The sequence below is a fragment of the Gavia stellata genome, chromosome 4 (assembly GCF_030936135.1).
Source record: "Gavia stellata isolate bGavSte3 chromosome 4, bGavSte3.hap2, whole genome shotgun sequence".
Taxonomy (NCBI): domain Eukaryota; kingdom Metazoa; phylum Chordata; class Aves; order Gaviiformes; family Gaviidae; genus Gavia; species Gavia stellata.
Window position 1 is genome coordinate 4968773 of NC_082597.1, and position 27437 is coordinate 4996209.

Below are 27437 nucleotides of genomic sequence, written 5' to 3' on the forward strand. Positions count from 1 at the left end.
CAAGTGCACAAGGGCACTTTTCTGAGCATGTCTAGATGTGCCTGATGCCACTGGGCAGTTCAGCACCTTTCTTCCCATCATAGCTTTTTGGTATTCACACATTTCCCACCTCTCCACCTCTCTTCATTAATGGTCCCAATCCCAGATGAAGCTTTCTCAGGAGGTATCACTGACAAGGTGCAGTTCAAAATACCATCATCCTGTTCAAGAGCCCAGCGATCAGCATCCTTATGAGGAGATTTCCTTCCTCTATCTGAGATATGAGCCCGCATCTCCAACCTAACAGGAGGGACTCTAACTCCCAGGCTAGCCTCAGGCAGGACAGTAAACAGTCATTTTATTTCACTTGGAATAATGACATGTCTGTGGAACAGAGAGATAATGGAAAAAAGAGTTCTTCAGGATTCTTTTAGATGATCAAGGATCTAAAAGTGAGCTGTTGTCATAGTCAAGGTTGTGGCACTTAAGTGTTGACATGCTTATGACAGTCCACAACATTTCAAAAATATAGATGTCCAGATCCTAAGTTGGAGGAACTACGACAGATGAGCTGAAGTCCATAGAGCAGTCTTGAGGAGGATGTTAGTGAACCCTCTTGCAGAAATGCAGTTTATATCTTTCCAGACTAGAGAGGTTTCTGCCATTCCAACACCATATCTGATCACTAATGATAATGTTATCAGCCTGGATCAATCATACACCTAAGGCTCAGTACAACCTACTTAGTTTTCTGAGCACCATGATTTAATTATGCAGATTTCTCCTAAGAAGTCATGCTGTGCTCCAAAACATTCAAGTTGCAGAGTGCAATAGCCTTCCTTCACAAACACTGGCTGATTTCTCCTGTTTGCATCAGTTGGGACAGTCACGTGACCTTTAAGTCCATTTGCTTTTTAAATAGAGAAAGAGCAAAGTATCTTAAAAATAGTAAGAGCAGTAAGCAATGAGGCTAATTAATTTTAACAGCATATTTCCCTAAGATACGGTGGGTTATAGATCACCTGAAGTCTTAACAAGACACCTCATTTTGTTTTACCATGTTGCCGTGGTAAGTTGTTGGCATAGATGGAAGAGCTGTTCAGAAGTATTTTTTAGATATTCTGACCCAAGAACTAAATTTAAAGCTGCCAATGTGTTTATTTTAATTTAACTTAAAGTTAGCATTTGTTACGCATCTTAGCTACTATACAGTCACTATTTTTCAGCCCAGACAAGGTTGCTGAATGGCAATAGTTGATGTCTCCACTGTATTTGGCTCCAAGTTTCAACTTCTTTTCCAAACAAGTATCTCAGGAATGAGATAAGCTTTGCAGCTGATGTTAAACAACAGGCACTACCACCTCACTGGCCTCTTGGGGTGAAAGAAATGATGATAAACCACTGGTCTCAGCAGAGACTTGTGCTGGCACCAGGAATAATGAACAGCCAGGCTTTAAAAATAAGTTTGGCACTAGAAAGCACAAGAGTTACTTGTCACTCACCTAAGGCTTTGCATGGATGCAAGGATACACGCACACAAAAACACACAGAATTAAAAACAGTATTTTTGATCATACTACCAACTAAGTTGCAATCACTCTCAAGATTTTGCTGGGAAATCTTGCTCAAGGGCTGCCATTCTGGAAGGCACCTTAGCAGTTTCTTCCCCGCAGAGCTCACAACCTCTGAATCCAACACTAGGACAAAGCAATTGGGCAGAGATCAGGGGGACGCAGTAACAACGCAGAACTCGGCAGAAATACCTGTTCTTCTGGAAAAGAGGTGCTGCACAAAAGCAAACCTATCTGTGCTGCTTCTCTCATGACACTTCAGGTGAGAACAGCCCATACTACGCAAATGGAAGGAGATGTCCCTACTCCACACTATAAGGGTATCTCCTAACCTTGTTTAATCCAGAGCCAAGCAGTTCTGACCCACAGCTATCTCACTATTAGCATGCAGGCTGGTAGCACCAGCTCCAGCACCCACTTCGCTGCATCAGTGATGGAGGTAAGGAAGGACAAGACCTTGAGGGAAAAGAGGGCTGAGGAGCATCATGAACTACAGTTGTGCTGCATTTTTTGTTAAATCCCTCATGATTGTGTGGAGGAAGGTAGAGGATGGGGAGCTACTCCCTCAGCACCCAGCCAGGACCAAGGTCTCCCATCACCTGGTGCTAGTGGGGAGAGGACATCTGCTCTCTTCTTGCTTTAGAGGTAATCCAGGCCAGCGAATGGGGTAGGAGTTGGTTGTTCAGCTGTCTTTAGTCTGGGGTTGCCATCAGTGCCAAACACAGCAGCATCTCCGTCATGGAGACTGCTGCCCACTGTGAACTGGCTGGCGACCGGCACAGACTTTTAACTAGAGTGTCTCTAAAGGCAGTGAGTTATGGCTGGAGACCAGGGTGATTTAAAAAGCTCTCACCAGACTGCTGCTGACTCTGTTTTTCCTTCGTAGCTGTTGTTTTGAGTTGCCTTTCCCACCCTCCCCTGTGTGTTGCCAAAGTAAAGCCCATGTATAATTTATCTATTCCAGACAAGTTATGCTGATGCATAATTTACAATGGCCTGCAATTTTCCTATATAGTGAGAGAGAGATAATTATAATACATTTGCATTCTCGGGGCCACATCATCAGCGGGTGTAAAGCGAGACAAAGACATCAAGCTCAGCACTGAGACTGGGTTCGGAGGCATGGGGACCCTTGTGAGCTCTTCAGCTGTGCAAAGCCTTGTGGCCGTGGTCTTGGGCTGGAGGAGGTATCTCCTGCACTGTTCTGACCACTCAGCTCTGCAGTCCTTTTAGGTGCTCTGGCAGCTGCTACAGATCTTCATCTCGGTGCAGGGATGTCTTCTTTGCCACTTCTTGCCTCCTCCATGTGCTCGGTACCCCGACCCTCCCCCCTGCCCATGGTTCTCTGAGCTGCTGACACCTCTCTCGTCTTGGCAGCAGCTGAGAATGGTGTATGTCCCCTACAGCAACACCCTGAACGTCTTCTCTTCACCCTTTCTAGAATTTGGACCTGGTCCCCATGGCCAGAATGAGCTTGAATTTAGCTGCAAAATAACACTGACTAACGCTGGGCCATTGCCATTGTCTTGCTTCTTGGGAAGTCATTCATGTCTCCAAAAGCAAGACGCCCATGTCTCATTGACACTGCTATTTGCTCCTTCAGCAAGCAATTCTGTGAGAAGGCAGAGTAAGAGAAACTAACCTTTCTGTAGGAAACTGAGGTTGTTTTCCAAAGTTGGTAATTGGTCCCACTCTTGAGGAACTCGGAGAAGCTGGTGTCAGTCTATGCAACAAAGCCCTAAGATACTAGGGGAGGACCTGGCAGAAGCTTTGCACTGCTTATGTTTTCAAAATCCATATTCCAGGAGGAAAGGAGGAAGACACATTAGCATAAATATTGACTGTGCACGCCCATGTTTCCCCCATGTTGCTTCTTCATTGCCTGTTTTTCAAGTAGCAGCAGATTGCTAACGCTCCCCAATCAGTAAGCCACTATGGACTTGCTCTCAAATTTGGCAGCTGTTAACTTTTGCTCTGCAACCACTTTTTCCTGCTATTTTTGACTTGCTTCTTTGAGACCCAAGTGTCCCACCTGCACCGGCAGCTGGTTTACTGGGCTCTCTTCACGGCCCAGCTTTCAACCACGTGAGACAACCAGCAGTGCTGTTGTGTATAAAGCAGTGCATGTAGGTGATGAGGAAGTGAATGGGGACACCAGACTCACTCTACAGTACAGTACAGACGTGTTTTCTAAAGTGGTGGGTGATTTGGGAAGAATCTCACCTTTCAGGTGTTTCTGTTAAGAGCTTGGATTCATCTCATTTCAGACAACAGCAAACATCCTGAGCTGGGCCGCTGAGGGTCTTGCAAATACATCAGTTAAATAGAGACCTAAAAGTTCCCACGCTTTTCCACCAAGGGCAGAGGGAGCTCAGATATGCCCCTGCATCCACATCAAGTGGGGTTCATATAGATACAGATCAGAAAGCTGGAAGATCTGGATTTCTGGAAGACCCAGGTCAAACTGAAATGGTGTCCAAGGCACCAATGGCACCCCACTTATCCAACAGTGCCATCTTGCTGTCCTCTACCACCTGTAGTCATCTCGCTTGTCATCTGCATATGGACTGTAATGTGTGGAAAATATTTAAGCATTGTTTTCAGACAAGCTAGCTTTTCTCTGAGGTCAACAGCAAGAGCTCAACACTCTGGATTTGGCCCAAAGCAAGCACTGATTTGGTCAGGACAAAGCGAACAGATGGAGGTGCTCCTCCATCCCTGCTGCATGGGGTTAACCCATCCACATTCAGCAAGAGCTGGGTACAGAATCACAGAATCACTAAGGTTGGAAAAGACCTGTAAGATCATCAAGTCCAACCATTACAAAAAAACCCAAAAAACCCACAAACAACCAACCAAAAAAAAAAAAAAACAAACCAAAAGAAACCACACCACACACCACCATGCCCATCAAGCCACGTCCCACAATGCCACGTCCACACGCTCCTTGAATACCTCCAGGGAGGGTAACTCCACTACCTCCCTGGGTAGTCTATTCCACAGCTTCCACTCAGCACATCGCACACACCCCTGCTTGGCCTTCTCTCCTGTTCACTTTGGATTCTGATGGTTTGGGCCCCATCGGACCATGGTCACGCATACAAAGGTGTCACCCACACCGAACCTGCTGGCCCAACAGCATTGTGCATGCGGAGAAACAGGTTGATGGCAACAACCACAGAGGTCCTCTCTGGGGACGGCTCCAGTCAGAGCATGAATTCTCTCGCACACAGTTAGATGAAACTTGCTCCCAACCAACGGAACTTCCCATGCTTCAAAAATGTCACCTCTCCCATCAAAACCCCCAATTCATATACCTACCCTCTCTTCCCAGCTTGCAGTTTTGACTTACGGAAACCACTACAGGGCTCCAGGACAATTTTAGGTACCGCCTTTTCAAATTCTGGGCCTGGCAACCCACGCCCCATGCTTTCCCCTGAAATCCCCCCAAAAGATAGCTGAGCCGTACCTCTTTGAGGACCAGCACACACTTGCCAGGCCCGACAGACTGAGGTAGCTCTGCTATTCTGCCTTTGTTTAAATATGGACCTGAGAAGCAGCGGTGGTTGATGTAGAGCTGGGGGCAGCAGTATCTCCCATTGATGGTGCCTGCAAGGAGAAAGTAGCATTGATGTGCGTGTAGCACTTTTGTACAACAAATCAAGGGCCCTTCTTCTTCCTCCTAGATGTGGGAGGGAGGGGAGAAGAGTAAATGAGGCACAAGGAAGTCTTCCCTGGGACAGGAGGTAGAGAAGCCTCTGCTACTTGAATTCATCTGACACGAGAAAAGCAGTTGCTTTTAATAGCAACTGATTTGACTGCACACCCTACCAGAATGAAAATTGGGAAAGGATTTAATCTATAATGTGACCCGAGGCTCTTTCATAACTCGCGTCGCAGACAGACGTGAGCAACTCAGTTGCAACTTGCTAGAAAGGGAATGTATTAGCTGCCTCTCACAGATACGGAATCGGCTCAGGTGGAGAGGTCCACAAACCCCTGTTCATCTACCGTCCAACCCAGTAAGCACCGAGGTGCCACTCCCCTGACCCAGCACAGGTCTACAGAGCAGTTTTCTTTGTCTGGGCTAATTACTCAGGGCTCCTTTCTAGCCCACGGAGAGAAGCGGGTACTTCTAGAGGTGGTTCCTGTGCCATCCAAGTGGTTATCCACTTTTTGGTTATCATACCCAAAAAGTGCGTGTTTCTCCCCATTTGATGGTAACAGGGCCCTGAGATGTTGGCTCAGATGCCAACACATGCCCTGCAGTCTGCTGAAATAAAGTGAGTTAAATCCTGCCCCTCCTGCTGAGTCTATGCAATTAACTGGATGAATATTGCACTCTCAGAGCCTCCTGCCATTGCTAAAGGGGAGAAAAATTTGCCTTTAGCAGAAGTAGCAGCCATGCCACACAGTCATGATGCTACCACAGGGACGCATTAAGTCCTGGTGTAAGCAATTTCATTGATGCCAATTAAAAAGTCGCATCCATCTCCACCAGGGCTTCATTAGCCTGGCCCTAACATCGTTAGCTGAAATGGGCAAGCTGCAGGGGAACTCCGATAACCCCGGCAAGACACGACGTTCACACATGGAGGACCAGACCCTCACATGCTGTACATCAGAGATTCCTCGCACTGTTGGTGGGTCTACACTGCCTTACACCCCCAAAGGATGCGGTCCCGTCTCCCCACCCGTATGACACGCTCGCTCCCTTTTTGGGGTCATCCCCCTCCATACAGGCAACAGGTCCTTGGAACAAGGATCCTGCTGGTGCTGAGCAGCCTTACCTGTTGTGTCTGGCTGCGGAACTGGGCAGAGGTCATGAGGTATTTTCTCAACAGGCACTGTGGATGGTAATCTGTTGAACAGCAATATTTAATAGTGTCAGAAAGGACAAAGGGGCAGAACCAGCCTTCAGGCTGGACTGAGAGTCACACCAGCGCCTGCCTGGACCAAGGAATGGAGACACCTCAACTGCAACCCTGCTTCCACATGGTTTATCATACCCCAGGCCCAACATATTGCAGAAGAAGTACCCAGATCCCCCCCTCCTCCAAAAATATGCTCTAGTCTGTGAACTTGAGCCCTTCAGGCTGCTAATATTCACACTTAAATCCCTTAATTCTAGTTTCTAGAAACTGCAAGGGCTAGACAAGGAAATGCCCTCCTGGTACATGTCCATCTTCCATCAAGCATCCCTTACTGGCCATCAGACACTGGCTACACAGTCCCAGCTAGTAAAAAAATCTATTACAAAGACTTTCTAATATGCTCACAAATATTTTAGATTTAAAAGAATCCCCTTGCTGATTCTGCTGCAGTATCTGGGCAGTAGTTAGCAAAGTCACTCAGTTGCTGTGTATTATCTCCCCTGGAAGACCTGATGCATCCCGGTAGAAATATCACCTTAAATAACAAAAACTTACTGCTTTTCTGGTTGCACAACTGCAATTCTTCTCTTCCTTCGCACTGCAAAAATGAAACAAGGAAGAAAAAAACAGGTTTTTACCCTTCTGTCCTATAAAGTATACCCATAATGCATAAAAAGCCATATAAATGCACTGACTATAAAATGACTTGTAACACAATGAAATGGTACTTAATTACTATCGCCATCTTTTCTTGGTATTTTTTAAGTAAGTCACTACAACATTAAAACCTACTTTAAAGATGTAATAATAGATTTAATCTTTCCTCTGGAATGCTAATATCGTGTTTTATGGGACTAGCATAAAAAAAAATTAAAATAAAAACACAAATATTTTTCCATACAGAAACACATATGGATAAGATTACATTTTACAAGCATGATTACCTCCAGCATAATTTATGCCCAGCTATAAATTGCGATAAGGCTGTATTATGTTGCCATAGCAGTATTCTCCCAAATTAGGCCCCGGCTGCCTGATTTTTAACTTAAGCATATTTAACTCTTCAAAAGGGCTGACACATTTTAAAATTTGCCTTTCAGATGTTAATTAATATAAACAACAAGGCTAATTTTTCATCTGGTGGCTTGAGATCGGGGTTGGATAGTTTCTGTGAGGATCAGGAGAACAACACCAAGCCACTGAGCACTCATACACTGCCTTCAAATGCAAATGGAAGGGAAAGAAATTGGTCTTAATATGCACTGGAGGCAGGACAAAACACTATGGGCTTAGTTGTGCTGGGAGAGATTTAAATTAAACGCTAGGGAAATCTGTGAGCTGGTAAGGGCAATGAAATAATGGGGCAGATACCCTGGGAAGGGGCAGAAAGTCCACCACAGGAGGCCAACAAACATTTCTCAGTTTAGATGTATTAGATCCCGTTTTGAAGAGGGAGCACCCAGATGGCCTCTTTAGATCCATTCCACCCTACATTTTATGGGGTTTTTTCCTGATTGAGATCCCATGTCCCTAATTCACTCAGCTGCCTGAGTGAACTTGGCTCAGTGCAATGAAATCTGGTTTCACTCCAACAACCCCATCGCAAACCCACAACCCACACCGTGCAATCCCAAACCACGTAACAGCCTTTCCCAGCACAAACAATCCCATTTTTGGAGGGACTGATCACACAGACAAGTACAAATTGCATAATACCAGTGCTGCAGAGTCTGGTCACTAATTAGATTTATTACTATTTATTACAGTACACTTACAGCCTGGTCACCAGTTAAGGTACTTGAGGTTTCCATGTACTTACAAACAGCTTTGTGTGGTGGAGTTAGGTTATAAGCATTTGCTTCACACCAGCCAACGGGGAAAATGTCCATAGACTCTACATCAACTATGTACTCTGGAGAGGGCACCTGTAAACCTATAAACACAAATTTATAATGTAATTTAGACAGGGGAATACCAAGCTCAGAGCCATTCGAGCATTCATCATGAACTAAGGGAAGCAAACAATGGAACAGGTAAAAATAAATCTGCTTCCCTGCATCAAAATCAGGCACCATTTCATCTTCAATTTTGCACAGACAGCAGTGATAAGGCTGTTGCATTTACAGTGCAATGTGATTCCAGCGAAAAGCCCCATTAAGAGCACTCTAAGGGTGTGCAGTGAAGCAGCCAAAAGACAGTAAGGCTAAACATGCATGACATTACCCAACAAGACGGCGTGATTGACCCCTTGTTTTTTCTGTAGAGTTGCACAAGCGAAGTTAGCAGAAGGCCAGTTGGGTGCTTGCTCTTACTGGTAAGAGAGTGCACATGGGCTGTAACAGGATGATAGCTAATGCGATAGTCCTTTATGCCCCAATGTCCCCCTGAAGCTTTTTCATGTAGTTCTGCCCTTGAGTCACTGTTTTTAAGGGTGGTAGATGGCCACTCTTCTGTCTAGAGGTGCCATGAATTCTCCTAGGGCTCCTCTACAACGTAAGCTGATCACCCAAGAAGGGAGAGTATAAAAACCCCAAGTGGGACAGATGCACTAAGATCTCTAGCATAATACTGACTCAAAAACCCCACTGAAAATCTCTGCTTAAAGCAAATCTCTTCCAGTTTGGTCATTATGCCTCCTTTATTAGACACTCTGCTGTCCTGGTTTATGTGGGTCACGCTCAAAAACCGTTGCAGCAAATGGGAATATTCCCGCTGGCTTTGAGTTCTTTTGAAAACAACTCTGGGTCCTGAGTCAAGACACCATCTAATTGCTTCAATTCAAGTCTGTCTGCGCTGGCACAGCCTAGCCAGCAAGTTCACCCCCCTCTGACATTTCCACCCTAGGACCTAGAGCTTCAGCACCAGCATGAGATGATCTCCTAATAAAAGAGACCAAAGGATCAGCAGCTTCCCTTGCAGCATCCTCGCCTCTGCATCTGTTACAGCATCTTTGCCTCCTGCTTAATGCAGCAGTGTTTGACTGTGCACAGCTAGATGACTACGGGGAACTTCCCACTAATGAATGTTCATCAAGGGCTTCCAGTGTAATTGAAACAGTAATTGAACTTTGTGATGGGAATGGCATCGAGGCTGAGACGCACCGTTTGGATCAATCTCGTCTCCAGTAATAAACTTGCTGCACTTTGAGAGTGTGTGGTTGTATGAAAATCCAAAGGAAGCAGCAAAATAAGTGCTGATGCTCACACTGCTGGAGGAAATAATTAAAAAAATGAAATCATGATGTCTACATAGATTCATGGATGTCTTCACGGTATTCCTCTGAGCCCTGCATTGTGTTCACGCATTATGCATTGAAGATACAGTCTCTATTTCACTGGGATATGGGGGAGGGAAGAGGATGGGATGAAGGCACACAATACAGGACACAAGGTCTCAGCAGCTGGCATTCCCTGCAAAACCATTTCCCGCCACGAGAAAATACCAAGAGGCCACTGCTCAGTTTGAACCTGATGAAAGCTGCACTCTCCACTGGGCAAAACATTTTTGCCTAACGCCACAAATCCAGCTAAGGAACTGATGTGAGAACTGCTGAAGTCAGTGGCAAGACATGCACAAAGTCAGCAAGCCATGGATCGAGCAGATCCTAAACAGAGTAAGAGATCAACACAGTCCCCACTGAAATTTCACCAGATCTGGGAAAATCCATTATTTTCATTACTGTAACTGTTCTACAGTGTTATTCTGAGCCAATAAACAGATCAAATGTACTTTCCTGCTTGCAAACAACAATAGATGTGACAGGAAAATTTTGTTTTTAAAGTTTACAGCTCCAGCTGCCCCGATGAGCAAGGAAGCACCATAATGTCTGTTCTCCTGCAACACCGCTATTCCTCTTGTAAGACATATTCACAGCTACTCTGTCCTCCCGGGCACTGCTTCTTCCCTCTGGCAATCGATAACCCTGCCTTCCGCTTCCAACGTCTTACTGCTCCGTTTGGCCTCACTCATATAAGTGGAAAACAGCTTGTTTGAGACTCAATAGTTTCATCTGCTGCATTTTATGCTGCCATCTTCTCAGACTAAGAAATGTCCGTGAGACTCCAAAGGTTCAATGGAAAAGAAGAGAATGGGGAGACTGGAAATAGGGTGAGGAAAACTTCCATCTCCTGCTACAAATCTTGGGCCGAATAGAGCAGCAACTCTGGAAAATTCTCAAAGGGAAAATTATGGAAAACCTCCCTGGAGAAGTGATTAAAGGGTTTTCCTCAAAGTCCTAGGCTGTGCAGAGTGTACATTATTACTTGTATAAATTCACACCAGAAAGCTTCAGCTTTAAAATCTAAAATGAACCAGTAAAAATTAACAATGCAGATGATGAGCAATAAAGTAGCAGAAAGTGATGGGATGCGCACAGCCTCGGATCAGCCCTATGCTGCTTCTCCACCGCGGGGGAACTATACTGCTGCTCATTAAACGCTCGCCCTGAAGTTTACAGAGTTTTGCTACTGTACAAAGCGTGATTTATTAAGCGATGTTCCCTCATGTCGAACTCGACGCTGCTTAACTACTGCGTCCTGTTTTATGGCTGCAGTTTGGGCTGTCAAACAGCGAAACTGGGAGGGCAACAATGAAAGCTTCAGACGTGCCCATGATAAACGGTGGGACCCGAGGTCTTCAGCGATGGGCTCCCATGGTAGTTGGGGAGTCTTGCTGCTACCAGAATATAAATAATCAGTTAGAAGCAACAGTGTATTAATGGAGTCAAAAAACCATGACACAGTTCAAGCCACACTTATTTTACAACTCTGCAAGCAGGGTTTTGGTATTTTTTTTAATGCCCAGTTTTAGTCTAACACTGTGCATACTATAGTCATGAATTTCAACAGCAGCAAAAACTTTTTATTTTTGCAGTCTTTTGCATCTTTTCCTTTTACTACAGATCATTCCACTCCCGATATTGAGATATAAACCAAGCATAAAGCATCTATGTAACAGAACTCAAAAGACAAGGAGATGCACACAGGGGTTTTTATAGCAAGTTGTAAAAAACGTCCTTTAAGAAATTAAAAGGGTAAAAGGCAGGGAGAAAGAGATGAGGCAGAGGAGCAAGGTGGGAGTGCGTGGCCCTCTCCATGCCTTTATCCAGGGTCTTGGAGGACTAGTTGGTTTAAAGACCCAAGCAACAGCACTTCCTATTCCCTTTAACGCGCAAGAGTTTAGCGAACACTGAGTCCCTTTGAAAGTATTACAGCTTGGGGCGGGGGGGGGGGGGGGGAAGAAAAATTCCCAAACTCCACAGAATCTGCGTATAAAAGTGAAGGCACCTGGCCATTTAAGAAGGGGAGCTGCCAAAATGGGCCAGCTTCCTTGACCAGATGGGTGTAAATTCGACAACAGCCTTAATGAGAACTGAATTTCAAACAAGCGTTGATTCCAGCTCTTTAACAAGAATATTTGCCATGTGCCCAGACCAGGCTGCAGATGAGCTTTTGCCACCTCGAGTCAGAAGGCCACCAGTTATCCTAGATGAAAAAAAACCAAAACCCCTATTGCACACAGCTCTACCAAAAGCAAAGCTGCAAAGTCGTACCTGCTCTGTACACTGGAGATAAACCCAGAGGAGACAAACTGCCTGGGGTGACAGTTACATCTCGGGGATGGAGAAGGATGACAACCCAGCTCTCCTACATCCTCCACCTCTGCTGCATTTGGGGACACGCCTGCAGCTCTGCTCTCCCCAGATCTTCGCCAGCCCAAACCATGACCAAAGACACGAGAAGCACAAGCTTGAGGTCAGGAGGAATCTCTCTTTAGGTAGCAACTGAGTTATCAATCTCTGAGAATAGGATTTATCATGGAGGCATCAGGAAAGCCTTGTCTACCATATAATGCTACTTTTGTAGAGCTAAACACCACTGAACATCTGCCTTTCTTACATTTTAGAGCAAGCTGCTAGCACAAATGAGGTACTTTGGGTTACCTGACAATGTTTTTACTAACTTTAAGGGCTTTGATTAGAGACCTTTCCTCTTGTACAAATCACACTGCACATTGTCAGATGTTGAAATAGTTCTTGGGTTATTATAATCAATGTAGCATGATGATGTAGGTGATGTACCAAGTGATGATGAAGCAATACAGTTAGCATCAATCTGGCTTCCACTGTCTTCCAGCCCCAAAATAATGAGAGCTGAGCATCTTGCAGAGGAGGGAAGGTGATCTTTTGTGTAGACCAGGCTTGAGACTTCATCTCACATGGGATTTCTGGAAGAACCCCTTGCTGCAACTCCTGTTCCTCTGTCCTTTCCTGAAATCGTGTGCTCAACTATGGTTTGTACTCACATTAACCCTTTCCTAACTGTTTTACCCTGGAAGGGCCAAAATAAACTTGCATTCGTCTCTGAGAATGAGGGTTCACACTGCTTTTGCAGAAAGAATCTTGACAGCAGCCCAGCTTTAATGCACTTCAGAAGAATCACTCATAAGCCAGCATCCTGACCCCATGAGCCGTCAGAGGAGACATGGGTGACTCCTCTCCTCCCTCCCACCTCCTGCTACAGAGCTCCCATAGCAAGCAGGTGTCACTGACTTTAGCAAAGGAAAGACTTGCTCTGTTTCCTTTTGATTCTGCTCGCTTCAGGGCAACTCTGTAACCCAGAGCCCAGCACAAGCTTCATTTCTCCCCGTCCTTTCCTCCTCTTACGAGTCTGGGATACCAACAACATGCACGACTCTCTGAGCTGCAGAATATGACTGCATCTTGCTTTCCTCCCAGCTTGCTAAGACAACATGCCATTGTATTTCTAAGGTTGTACATAGAAAGTGTTTAAAAGATGCTGCTCTTTCATCAGCCCAATCTCTCAGGGTGCCTTGAAATATCTAGCTGCATCTATCAGAAATGCATAAGCACAGCTGCACAGTATCCACCTATCAGCATGTGATTGCAAACGAAGGGATGGAGGTATTTTAACATCACGTCTCCCTGAACCATCATGGTAGCTTAAACAAATGCATTTTATTTTGCAAATGGGAGGGTTCCAGCAAGATGCTGCTTTTTGACTGTGCCAGGGCTGGCAGCACAAGGGATGGCACGTCTGCCTTATGCATTCATCAAGATGCAGAAGCACAGATCTTACAGAGATTGGTGATGAGCAGGAAGGACTATGGGCCATCAGAAGTGCCTTTGATATTTTCATGGTTCTCCAGAAGAAAGCAAAGCAGCATATTACATTTGTAGTTGGTGCTGACCCAACTACTATTGATTTCAGAGGGAAACTGAAGCCCTTATATCCCTTATAGATGAAGCCAGTAGCTTCAAACAAGCGTGTTACCTTGATGGGTAAAAATTAAACTATGTTGTGACAACGACAGATGCTACGACGATAGATGCCAAACAACTTTATGGTTTATCACAGCGCCCATCAAAACACTTAAATAAGCAGGGCTTTCTGCTCTCAGTGACTTTATAAATAACACTGTTTTTAAAGCAATAATAAGAAGAACCCCTGCGTTGTTCTAAGTTACACTTACTTAAGAAGTCCTTGCCCAGAAGAATTGAGAAAGAAAGTCCCAAGAGCAAAACCACATAAAAATGAGCTCATCTACACTTTATTTTCAAGAAAGGTGGAAATGGAAGTTTTCATATGGTATTACGCTCCGCTACTTTTTCAGCACTCTCCTAATACTGCTTGTACAGTGGTGGGGTTCCCTATGGGGTGATGGCTTTCTAAACTCTGTATAATAGAGTTACTGCCTGCAAAAGCTCTCTTAGATCTACAAAGGAAATTACACAATCACAGGGAGTAGGGATGTGTGCACATGATGATGAGGAAGCAGCATATATTGCAGAAGTTTTATGGACCTAGGGGAGGGAGGGAGGGAGGGAGGAAGGAAGGAAGGAGGGAGGGAGGGAAGGAGGTTGCAAGGGGACAGGAGATCCCATGAGAGTCTGTTGGGAATCACAGTGGAGGTCTCAGCCGCACAAGTGAGGCAAACATCCATTCTGAGGATGGAGGTCTATCATGATGGCAGGGACGAGGTTTCTATTGTCAATGGAGATCACGCTGATAGAGTCCACATGGATGGGAGAGTGGAAGATCTTGTGGCTTCCTCGGGGAGAGAGCAGGGAAATATAATTCTTTATAAAATATTACTGGTCAACGTGTATAAAAAGGAAAGGCTGGAGAAAGCAGTTTTGTGCAGAGGATGAAGGTCAAAATTAAGAGAGTGTTTGAGTGAACCACACGAACACAAGAAGCCTTTACAGCACATACCTTCAAGGTGAAGCCACATTAACCGTCCTTTAACTGAGGTGATAGAAGCAACACATATCTCTGCAGGGTTCCTGGGGTTCACTGCCTCCAGCTTCATGTTCTTAGTAAAGCCACGGCTGAAGGATGTCTGAAAGAGTCAAGGACCAACACTGAAGCATGGCACTGCAGCACTGCACGACTTTAATTAGGCTGTCCACTGGGAAGCATAAATTTGGCATGGTTTGCTTTTCACTGTAAGTACAGTAGACACTGAAGAACACAAAGGCATCCAGATTGAAAATGGAGCTGCCCTGGACACCCATATGAAAAAACAATGATGGCATCAAATCAGGAAGCAATGTATTTCATGGTTTATGCCAATCCCTAACTCTCAGAGACCGGGAGGAGGTTACTCCACACCAGCTCCAAGTGTATTTGAATGCTTGCTAGCGATGCATTTGCTGTCCACCATTGTTGATGGGATATTACACAGAGGGTTCCCAGATCTGCTGTGCTTGAGCATCTCTCACCTTGCTAGGAGAAACCTTGTAAAGCAAATAACCCATCTCGCCTGAGACCAGGGAAACTTCTTCACATGTTTAGTTGCCTGGGCTGACTGAGGCTGGAGAAATTTGAGTAAACTATTCCAGTATGTTTTCCTTCATGGAGAATTTTAAGCTCAGTGTACAAGGTCCTTCTCTGTAGACGTCAGATATGTAAGTTCATTGGTTGCAGGTGGGTGTAGATGGAGCCAGTTGTGTTTACTGCTACAGCAGTACCTCTGTACGCTTAAATACAGCAGCTAAGAAACAGGTCTTTCACAGGTTATCTGAGGCCCCTACTGCCCTCCCGCTCTTCTCCAGTGAAGGCAAAGTCAGGTCAGATATTACAGCAATGATCCCCAAATGAGTGGTCACCACCCCACGTAAGAAACACAGAACCAAAACGTGGAGTCATGAGCTTGCAAGAATGCAGCATCCCCCATCATACTAACCATCTGGGAGCCTGAGAGAAGCTGCAGTTCAAATCATTCAGTTACCACTGCTGTAGGCTAATGTATGCCTTGGCAAACTGCTTCAGTTCGAGGCTGGCCTGGCCAGCCCCTCCTGCTCCTGCCAGAGCCAGGATGGCTCGGCCCTAACGCAACAAACCAGAGCTCCTGTTTGTAGCTGCTGCAGGTGATCCCAAATGCATGAGAATCCCAAGACCCTACAACCCTCCCCAAAACCTTCTCCACAAGCCAAGCCTCAAGCTATTCCTCACATGCTTTCATCCTTACCCTCTGCCCCTTCCAGTGTCCCCTCTCCTTTCAGTTATGCTCAGTCCCTTCCCAATATCCCCACCAACCCCATCCCTAAAATGCACTGATGCAATGCCTGTGGCCATGTCATGGACCCCTTTCCTTGCATTTTCCTCCCCTCTGTCCTACCTGTTCTGCACCACATCAGCTGTGAGTGCTTGCATTCCTCTGTTTGCACACAGTAGCACAAAAAGGTTCCCCCTCTTGGCTGAGATTTTGGCTAATAATAATTAGGATAGGTAGTAATTGTCACTGACTCAAAATGACACCATCCAGCAACTGGAAGCCAGACTCAGATTCAACCCTTCTGCTATTTGTACAGCATTTAGGACCATGGGCACGTCACCTTGAACAATCACTAGGAGCTCTGTGGGAGACTAAAAAGTTCTGGATTCGGTCTTTTTTTTCATCAAGAGGCCTTCCAAGAATGTGCTGCTAGTCTCAAACATTGCTCGGACTGTCGCAAGCCTTGCTCAGCACACAGATCAGCTTCACCCTGCAAAAGCTGCCAATGGCCAGGACTGCAGAAAAGCAGGGTGAGTTTGTCTAAATGCCTTTTATGTTGCGTAACAAGGAAACGTCATTTATCATCACACCGGCTCCTTTCATTGCAATTCGGTGCTGGAGGCTAATTTATACAGAATCAATGGCAAAACAGTTAGCTGGGAGTTTATTTTACTAAGCGTTTGGTCACGTCAATCCATTTCATAACTGCCTCTCCTTGTTAAATATCCCCCCCGGGGAAAACAGTTACAGAATATCCGCTTTCAGCACCACGTCTGGCTGCACTAGGTGGAAGATGTGCTTACAATACAGCTTCTATCAAAGAGCTGCTCACAGCCACGAAACAAATGGACCGACCTGCCAGGGAGGTTGCACAAGCGACAACAGCAAGGTTACATCTCTCTGCAGAGAACTGTGTTAGCGAGAGTGAAAGAATAACGGACACATGTTCATCTGATGAAAGTTTCCTTAAAAAAAAGAAAAAAAAAGTGCTTAGACCTGATTTAATCTTCGGAAGATCTTCTCAAGGCTGGCAGTGCTGAATGCACAGATCCATTACTTGACAAAATGAAAAGAGATATAAAGAAAAGGGAGCGGTTCTTGCAGAAGAGAAGAAATGTGACAATTGTCCCACTCTATTGGTGTGATGCAGCATTGTCCAGCTTCCCTCAGCGCTTTCAGAAATCTTCACTTGAAGTCCCTTGAGGCAGAGGGTTTTGCATAAGATGGCACAATAAATGGGGCAAAGAAATCCTAACTCTGATTTGACTCCCAGGTCAAACTCTGTTGATGATACATGTCTTCTGCATTCATCAACAAAAGGTGTTCAAATTCATCAATTCACCATCAAAGGTCTGTTTCAAGCCAGGATGCCCTTGGGCCACCACAGATGAGGAAGGCCGTACAAAAACATACCTGGTGTCTTGTAAGACTGTCTCCATTCTGCTTTTCATAAACACCCTCTCCCCCAGTCTTGTGACTTCTGAGCGCAGTGAAAGGCTATGTAACTCCTGGAGGAACCTGCTCGTCCACCGTTCACAACACCACTTTATTTTGCAAACCCTTCCGTGCTCGTTTTAGGTACCACCACACATTCAGTTATTGATGGGATCTCAACTTCCATCAGTTGATGGGAGCATGAAGAAGAGCACCAGGTTATTGGAAAAGGCAGAAGGCTACATCTGCCTTTCACCAAGCGATGAATATCTGTCGGATCAAGCCACACCGAACTGTCATTGTCAGAAAACAGCCTACAAAAGACTATTTCCAAAGCTCTGAATCTTGATGGCCTCCAGCGTAATGATGTGCTGCTCACTCTCACATCACTGTTGCTGTATCAAAGAAGCACACGAACTGTCCCAAAGACCAGAGCATCCATGCGGGTTACTCACTCTTCTCACACTCTGAGCTCAACAGTTTCAACCTTAGCTTTTAAACACATTTGGTTTGGTTCAGTGTATCCCCCTGGGAACCACAGAAAACACCCAAAATGTGAAAAGGGCCAGATGATATCATGCAATTTTTTTACCTATTTTTTTCAATAGCACTTGAATTACTTGTAATGGTCAGTTGAGATCCTGCTTGTGCTAGGTGCTGTACAAAAACAGAAAGGAGATGAAGAGCAGGAAATCTCAATGAATCAAAGACAAGTGTAAGATAACATTTTTTCTCTTTTAGGCATGGAAACCTGACACACTTCTCCAGCTTCCTTCCTAAGACAGACTCGTGGTGGTCTGGGGGAACCTCCCGAAGGCTGGCTGCAGCTTTTCTGTGCAAGCTATTTTGTTTCACATGGATCCGCAGGAGCGACACAAAGGCAAAAAGAGAACTTACATTTCTAAAGCACAGGTGAGGCGCTGCCTCCGCTCCACACTGCTTCTGGTAGTCTGCCCAGTCAAAGTCCTGGCCAGAGTAACCTACAGGGTGACAAAACAGAAAGTGCCATCAGCCACCACTTCACACCAGCGAGAGAGCACGAAATGGGCCCCAAGCAGACAACCATTTGTGTTTCAGCATCCCACCCTGCCTCAGTGAACTCTGCAGTATCAGCAGGCAAGTTCTCTAGATGCCTGTTTATACACCATGAGAGCTAATGCCAACGCTTCTCCAGCCCCCATTCACGCACCTTCTGCATTTCACTTTGAAAAATCCAGGTCTTTGTTAAAAAGTAATAAAACATAATTATTTTCCTTATCTTCCCTTTCCTGTGAGCATCTCCTCGGCTTTAATAAACCCATAACTACCATGAAGTGCTACTGTCCCCAGTTTCCAGGTGGGGCTAGTCATGGACTTCTTTCTCCTTCCTTTAGCTATCTAAAAGATGCAGTTATGGAGCTGGACATCAAGGGTCCCTCAGCAGTGGACAGGGAGAGGACCAGCACAGTCACAAGCTGATCCATCCTCTCTTTCGAAGCATGAGATAAATTCTCCTCTCCTTTCATTGATACGGATGTACCCTCCATGACTGACTTTCCAGCAGCTCAGCGTACGTGAGCTGAATCCCATCATAGTAAGCATGTTATCCAAGGTTGTATAGAAATCTGGAGGAGAGCAGGAAAATGAACGCAGATTTCCCAGCTCCCAGACTAAAGTCTCAGCAATTAGATGATCCCTTCAGCCTCTGCTTCTAGGAAAAAAAAAAAAAGTGAAGCAACATTGATTTATATGAGCATCTCTCAAACAATCCCATCACAGAGAGAGAAAACAGACCTCTGCTCATCCACTCTTCTTACCTGGCTATTTAGGCAATAAATGCCTGGGACAGAGAAGGGGTTTTTTATTTACTTTGTGGTTTTGTTTTTTCTTTTGCCTGCCTCTTAGTCTATATTTTTACATTGCTTGAAACCAATGAGTGCAAATCCTGTCCAGGGCCCTGTGACGATACTGTCGATACTCTAATAACATTATTACAGAACTACCCTCACTGGAAAGTTTCAGGAGTCACCTAAAGGCCAAATTCTCCTCTCAATCTCCCTGCCTGGCATCTCAGCCTGGCCTCATTTCACAGAACATCCCTCAATGCCTGTTTCATTGATGGTCAAAAAGGGACACTCAACATCAGATGGGAATGAATCATTTATGACAATGAAAATCGTGAAATTTTTTGTAGGCAAGAAAGAACTGGAATACTGAGTGGAGTCACCTATCAGTCACCCAGATTCAAAAAAGGAGGTAAAAATTTTGAAAATAAACTCCCAAGCATCCTGCTAAGATGCAAAGTATCTGGGATAAGATGAACTTCTAATCCTAATGATTGCATACATGACAAACAAATTAATGAGATAAAGCCTTGAGCTAAGACGCCTGTCTCTGTGGGGCATGAAAGTGCATAATAATTGGAAAGCTAGAAATAAACATGCACAGGGAAGTAAAAAAAGGGCAATTACTTATACAGAATGTTCATTTTTCATACGAAAAAAAATCCTTGCACTGTTTTTTAACAACCAATTTCTGTGACAATATTTTCTTCCCGCTTCTTCTCCATCTCCTTTTTTCTCTCCAGTTATTTGTTTGCCAGATACTTTTCAGCTACGTAAAATGAAATGGAAAACAGGAGGAGAAGTACACATCACTTCGCGTCAGAAGGGGATTCATCTGATCGCATACAGATGTTTGCAGTGGAGATGCCTATAGCTGTGCCTGTCACCCCGGGTTCCCTAAAGAGTCAATGGAGAAACAGGCAAATCTAGAGGTGATTTGTCTGTCCTCCTGCAAGAGAATTGCCCTGTGAAAGTCCCTCTCACTCTCCATTGACTGCAGAAGCAGCTAGGGTGATGGGCTCAGGTGGGGACAGCCACAGCGTAGTTGTCTACATTAGATCACCTGGGGTCCACCCCAGCTGCCAGAGCACATTGCCTTCAGAGACCCAAAAACCTGCCCGCACCCTGCACGTTCTCTCATCCCTGATTTAAACCCCTCACGGACAGGTTTTGAATCTTAATTGCAAGCCACGCAAAATCTTGGCAGAGTGGATGGAAAAGTCACATTGACAAGGTTTCAGCGAGGTATAAAAACTTGAGTGTGTTATCACCGTTTGGCCCTGCACCACTGAAATCGCTGGAAGACCTTTTGCTGTAGACTTCAGTGGCAACTGGGAGTGCAGTTACAGAGTTTGCAATAACTCACTTCAGCAGACCAGTGAGGATGACTCCAAGAGGATCGCAGTCAGGAATTGGCTTCCAACAAGCCTGGACCCATATATAGCCTTTTCATGGAGCATCATGATATAAGCTACCTCCCTTAGCACATGGGGAGGTACCATGTACCCAGTACCTCCATTAGCACATGGCATTCACATGCTGTTATCCTTTAAGGCTCAGCCCAAGTAATAACGTTCAAAGCTTTGCTTGCGTGATTCACCTGCTGCTCCCCAAACATGTAAAAACTCATTGTGTTTTCTGCCTCGACTCTCAGCATGGAAGAGCCCAACAGTTTAATCAGAAGCAAATATAACAATACAAATGTATTGGAGGTTTTGGAAGTGGCATTTCCTTAGTAAGCCTTATAACTAGGAGCACTACTGAAATGTTTTCCCCCCGCTTAATAGCTCATAAAAAGGAACAATGGTTGTTACTCTAAAGGGAAGTGGTCTATAAATCCAGCTCTAATAAATATAAACAGTGCTTGCTCAATGTTTACACAGCAGCAATAAATGGGTATTCATTTTTGGCACCGTAGAGGAAAATACTGTGCTCTATTTCCAGTAGCAAATGTTTGCACCTCCTGTTCATGACTCATCTACTGTATGTTTGGCTTCAACAAAGGCCTGATAGGCAAAAAGGCAAGAGAATGGATATCAGAGAAATAAAGGACTCTGAACCCAAATACCCCAACCTGGCACATTGTTCTGATGAAATAATTAATTTTAAAATCAGAGAACCTCCTTATCAACAACAAATTAACCAAAAAACCCAAGCAAAGAAACACAATACAGCAAAGACACTCCTTTCACAAAAAGAAAAAGGACTTCTTCCATTGTTATCTTTCGCTCCGTAGGAACTTCTTGCCTTTCAACAGGGAGAGCCATTTGGGCAACACTAAGTATTGCCAACGTATTCTCTGTTGAGGGTGACGTTGGTCAGGAATGTGTGAGCGCTGGGGAAGCGGGAGGCTGGTCAAATCTGCATGCAAGAAGGGGCAATTCTGGACACCCCAGGGCAGGTAGAGCTGTCCAGAGATTTGGGTGGAAATGGTGGGATTTCCTTCTGCAGATCTGCTCACTAGCAGCCAGCTCACACCACACAGCCTTCCTCACTTCCACAGCGTTGCAGCCCTCTCGGATCAGTCCTGGTCAGTTCTTTATCCAAAGCTGCTATGATTCTGCTCAGAGAAGACTGGTTCCCTCAGTGGGGGTTTGGATGCTTTTTACTTTCCCCCTGCTTTTTTTTTGGTGGTTTGCGGTTTTTTGTTGTTGGGGGTTCTTTTTAAAGAAATCGTTCCAATGCCTGACTACATTTTAGCGACTCAAAGAGCGCGTCTGCTGATGGAAGAGGTTTTTGACACCAAAGGTGCTAAGATGCAGTTTGGGCACGCAGGCATCATACACAGTATAAGAAATACAGCAATATATAGCGTGCATCTATCTGCCACTTGCTTTATTCCTTTTTTTAATAGTTCCCCTCCAAGATTTCTCATCTGAGAGCAGAAAGCAAACTTTATTTTCATCAGAGGAATGAGGGGAGGCTTCCTACACCTTTTCAGGAGCCCAGCGGACCCCAATCACCAGGCATCCCACCAGATACCTACTTGCCCCTTAGACTTTACTCGCCAAGTTGAGAAATATCCATGTGACTAGCTACAGCCATTTCTAAAAATGTTGGCACCTAAAAAAGAGTTCGCGTGCACTTGACCCGTAAAACACCGTCTCAGACAGGCTTTGTACTAGCACGAACTGGAAATTATTAGGCCATGACCTTGTGAAGAGAAATATCTGGCCTACGGTCAACTTTAGTTAACTAGCTGGCCTGGGGGATGCTGCCTGTGAATTTGGGGTGGAAAAACCAAAAAATTCCATTTACTTTCATTTTTACCAACTTTTCTGGCCAGTATCAGTGAGCACTTACTCACACATTATCATTACACCCAGATCTAAGGAGGAGGGAGCTAAAGCATCCAGACAGCACATTTATTTCAGTAAAGGCAACAGAGTAATCATGGATGTACCATATGCAGCTGCACGCACAGGACTCCAGGGCTTTGGTGGGAATTTCAAATTACATGTGCTGAAGAGACACTCTGGATATACATAAGAGGACTCTGAATCTGGTAGGGAATAATCCTTCGCTTCCCTGGGTTTGGCAGCAGCATACTTTTTCCAAAATTAAGACAAATCTGCGTGCACAAAACTTAGTGGGATTTTTTTTTTTTTAAGGCATTTCTTTTTCTCCTAAGCAACACCAATTTTTGGCAAAGGGTCAACATCCCAGCCAGCTTCAAAAACCTAGAATTCCAGAGCAAATACATTTTGCAAGCGAAGAAATATTGTTAGGGAACTGCAGGTGGTTGTCTGAAACTGCAAGTAATTAGCTGCACCGCTACGAAGTTGGGAATTAGCATGGTTGGAGGCTGTTCCTCCTGGCTCTGACCTGAACGCTGCTCGCAATTTGCCCTTGCCTGGGATTTTCTGAGACAGCTAAGGAAATGCCTACACGCTCTTGGGCAGGCAGCTGTGAGTTTAGTTTAGACATTTAGATTTAGGAGCTTTGCTTGGCCTCGGCGTTGTACCAAGGTGGATGCTACAGGGAGATGCCTGGTTTGCCTCTAGTGTGATATGACTTTTAATGCTCCTTTTGCTCTCTACACACACAGAGCATCGCTAAGATTCATTTTACAGGAATTCATTAGGCTTTGGTGCAGGCTGTTTCAGACTACAAAGCACACAGACATCAATCCGTCAGCGAGATGCATTTGCAGAGATGTTCGTGGGGTGGTATGAGCCAGAACAGCCACAACGACTCAAGAGAGCTACTCCGGCTCGAGGTACTTAGGGTGATGCTCTGCGGCGAACAGCATCATGGTTTTGATGGCAATAAGAAGAGGCAAACTTCCTTCAGAGGAAACCTGCAAATTACCGAGAAGGAATACAAACCCTTGGGAGGTGTAAGATTGACTCCGTTTTTAAGGCACCACTGTACTGGCAAGATCCCTAAGGAATCCGCATGGCAAAGCATTGAGATTTTGCTGGGTTCAGGTCTCAAGTCATCAATGGTCACTTGTAAATAATGATTGTTAAAAACCTAAGGGGTGGAAAAGAAGAAAACAAAATCAGAAGTTAAATTTGCTGTAATGTTAGGAAATGTGGAAAGCTGAAACAGCCAGGCCCTGGAATCAAACGACTCCTGAAAATAACCCACTCTCACTTAACACTTTTCAACAAAATATTTCTACCAAAGCTTGAGTTTTAGAGATGGGTAAACTGAGGCAAGGGAAAGCACTTGAGGTCAGGGTCACTCAGTGTGCCCATAGCTGAGCAGGGACTGGAGGCGATCCTGGGGACCCCACAGCCTTCCTCCCTCTTGCCTTTGAGAGTGTGGATTAAACACCCAGGTACCCCCTCCATACAACTGTTTTGTTTCAAAAGGTTTCCCAAATGTGCAGGGAAATATATATATGCGGAGAGGAGACAGGAATAAAAGAGGGATCCCCTTTTTCTGCATGGAAGTTGTAGACGGACATGCCCATCCCCACTGGATCTAAGTGCATATATAGTCACCGGGTGATGCTTGTGGGACAGAAACAATGCATTAATTAGGAACATCCATGGATTTTAAATATATCTCTTAATGTGTTGTTCAGCCAATTAAGTACCACTCTTGAATTTTCTTAAACATGGTGAAAATCAGTAAGAGGGTCCTAACCAGGCTCTTTTCACCCCTACTTTCTGGGAGCTCACCTTGGTCACTGATGCAGGACAGATATGAAACGGCTCCCTCATATTCACCGCCTCCAGCTTCATCCCCACAGTGAAGAAGTGGTTTCGCAAATCAGCATGGTCCTGCAGGAAGAGATGGGGAAGAGGAACACACAGCGTGTCAGTGCCATCCACCAAGGAGGGGTCGATACATTTGAAAATCTATTTGAAATGTGTCCGTGTGGATTTTGTCACTTAGCTGATGATCAGATTGACTTCCAGCTCCGACTGGGTGCTCCTGGTCCTATGTGCTTTTCACGCCAACCCAACCACAGAAAGAGAAGGGACAGCCTGTCTTCTAGAGGACAGATCTGCAGGACCAAGCCCACTGTATCTCAAGCATGATGTGCATCCATCTCATAGGTAGCATCTAACTTGAACTTAGTCAACAAGGAGATCGTGCTCACCAAAACGAGGACCTGTCTGAGAAACGGCTACTTGAAAAACTCCCCTGGGTAGGGCCTCTTTGCCTCTGACAGCCACTACCATCTGAGAGCAACCAGAGGTCCAGAGGTGTCAGGGCTCAACCTGAGGTCCCCCAGGGTAGTGCACAGCATGAGTGAAAACAGCTCAGGATGACCCTGATTCACCCAGATGGATGTCCGGCTCCTGCAGGGCACCAAAATAAGGACCTGGGCTGGTTTCCATGTGCTCCAAGATGGGAAGGTCTTTTCTCCAGCCGGGAGACTAAAGGTGGACTAAGGCCCAGCCAATGAACTCGGACCCAAAATGTGGGCAACAAGAGAACATGTTGGTGGGAAAACATGCAATGCGTTCAAGTACATGCCCACTGCAACACTCTCACCCAGGAACAAACCTGGCTGCACCCAGGGGGTGGCACACAGCTGCTTTGGGAACGGCAGCAGGATGCAGTCCCAAAACTCAGAAGCAACCCAGGCTCAACTCCCTGATTTGCCACCAGTTTAGTGTTTAACATCTATCAAATTACTCCATCTCTCATGACCCCTGTCTAATAGGTGTACAAATTGGCAGCCTAATTCCAGAGTAAGGATCGTATTTTGTGTTCAATAAGTATGTCATACAGTATTTCTAAACCATCTGTGCATTAGCCAATACAAGCATAAAAAGAGATGATGTTATATTTAACACGCACATACAGACGACTCCAAAATACACGCAGAAAGCTTGCTATCTAATAAGTGGTTAGCAATGTCATTCCCATCTACATTCACTGCTACATGTTGGATTCTTGTTCTAAGATGTTTTTCTATTGATCCGAAGTTGTATGTCATTGTGCTTTCTTTTCCCAAGAACTGTCTTCACTTGTAGACTTAACAACTTCTATTTTGGGATCTTACATTCCTGCTGCCATTAGAGATAAGGATTTTTACAAGCTCCAACCATGCCTAAGTGAATTGTTGTTTTCATCTTACCAACCTGCAATGTTATGGAGCCTTTTAGGAGAGAACCAAAGAGCAGTCAAAAAAAAATCATAACAGATTTAGTCTCACAGCAGGAGAAGTATACACTGATGGGGAAACTGAGGAAGATTTAGCAATAATGGCCCAAAGCCCAGCGAACTAATGGCTGGAGAAGGAGCAGACATTCAAGAGTCTGGGCATCCTGCAGCGTAGCATAACCATCAGCCGTACTTGCGCTTGCTGGCAGTCACTTCCGTATCACTAAAGCCCCAGAGAGACAGGAGACCCATTTCTGGCAGCTTTACACAGAGGATGTTTCATCGAGTAAAAGTCTGAACCAGGGAAGAGAATCTGGCTCCTTGTACGCAGAGGTTGCATCCTACCAGGGATGCATCAGACAGACAGGTTAGCAAAACTGCCATCTTTACTACTGAGAAGGTTTCAGCTGAGAAAAGATGATGGCTGCAAAAATCAGACCTTGCCAGCACTGAAATTCAAATCTCCAAAGGCAAAAAGCATCTGGACTGGAGGGCTGCCTCCTCCTGCAAGAGGATCCACACCCGGCATCTCTTAATCCTTAGGGTGAGATTGTAAAGAAAAGGCAACTTTGCAAAATGTACATCTGGAAGCAAGCTTACACTGCAGCATCTTCCCATCAAAAGTTCCGGGATTCAATTCACGCTCGTATCCAGCATACATAATAAGCCAAGATCCACCAAAGTGCTTAATCATGTTTATCTTTAAACATGCAAGTAGTTTTATCAACCTTAAGTGAGTTGTTGATTTGAGATCAAAATGTATCGAGACCAAACCGTATTGCTTCTCATTTTTATCTGAATCCACTTCTTTGGTTCTTCTATTTGTTTGGCCTTTTTCACAGGGCAAAAATAATCAGGTAGGAAAAAAAAAGCTAATAACATTGAAAGCTATTTTACTTCAGAAGCATATCCTCTTTTCTCCACACACCATGTACCTTAGGATCAAATCTCCCTTCTCATTCAGTGTAGCATGTAAATATCTTCCCCATTAAATTAACAGCAAGAGTGAACCCACAAGGGGAGTTAATGGGATCTCAGGTACGTCTCCCTGTTGAGGGTCAAAATCCTCTTTGAAGGAGGAACGTACATTTGTTTGGAGAAGGGCTGCAGAAGTAAAAAGCTTGTCTGTGTTAAATGTCATTTTTGAGATAGCAAAGCTTTCATGGAGAAAAAGCCTTTGTATCGTACCTCTCTGGCAAATTGTCAGGGTCCGGATATTTGATCTCTCTTGTGTATTTGCTAAAGAGAGGCATCAAAATTTACCGAAGCAGCCTTAGATTTTTGCAGACACAAAAGGAAAAAAAGATCCTGATGCCATTCTCCGGTTCCAGTGCTGGAGTTGCCTCAGCCAACAGGGAATTATTTAGGATTTGGCATATGCTCCTCTTCAAAACTCCAATTAATTTACATAATTTCTAAGAATAGGTTCCACAGAAGTGAAGGCAAAGCTTTTAATTAGTATTAGACTCAAAGTGATACACTGGATAATGAACTGCTCTCTCCTCCCTTTATTCACATTGACAGGAAAGATGCCTGTTTAACAAAAGCAGCTACAAGTAGAGGACTGGAAGGGTGAGACTTTCCCCTCGTCCCTGCCAGGCTCCGCAGCCAAGCAAAAGAAATGCCTGAAATGAATATGGGTGGCAGAATCTGACCCTTTACTGCTA

General features: G+C 44.9%; 1 protein-coding gene across 1 annotated transcript in view; it reads right to left on the reverse strand.

The window, feature by feature from the left end:
• Nucleotides 1–27437, reverse strand: part of SFMBT2 (Scm like with four mbt domains 2) — a 103010-nt gene that overhangs the window by 18624 nt on the left and 56949 nt on the right. Inside the window, exons 7-14 of the mRNA XM_059816903.1 lie at nucleotides 24333–24434; nucleotides 23529–23676; nucleotides 18275–18357; nucleotides 14659–14785; nucleotides 8244–8357; nucleotides 6980–7022; nucleotides 6341–6411; nucleotides 5020–5159 (exon numbers count right to left, since the gene is read on the reverse strand). Of these exons, the coding sequence (XP_059672886.1) occupies nucleotides 5020–5159; nucleotides 6341–6411; nucleotides 6980–7022; nucleotides 8244–8357; nucleotides 14659–14785; nucleotides 18275–18357; nucleotides 23529–23676; nucleotides 24333–24434 (828 nt within the window). The remainder of the gene's footprint in view (nucleotides 1–5019; nucleotides 5160–6340; nucleotides 6412–6979; nucleotides 7023–8243; nucleotides 8358–14658; nucleotides 14786–18274; nucleotides 18358–23528; nucleotides 23677–24332; nucleotides 24435–27437) is intronic.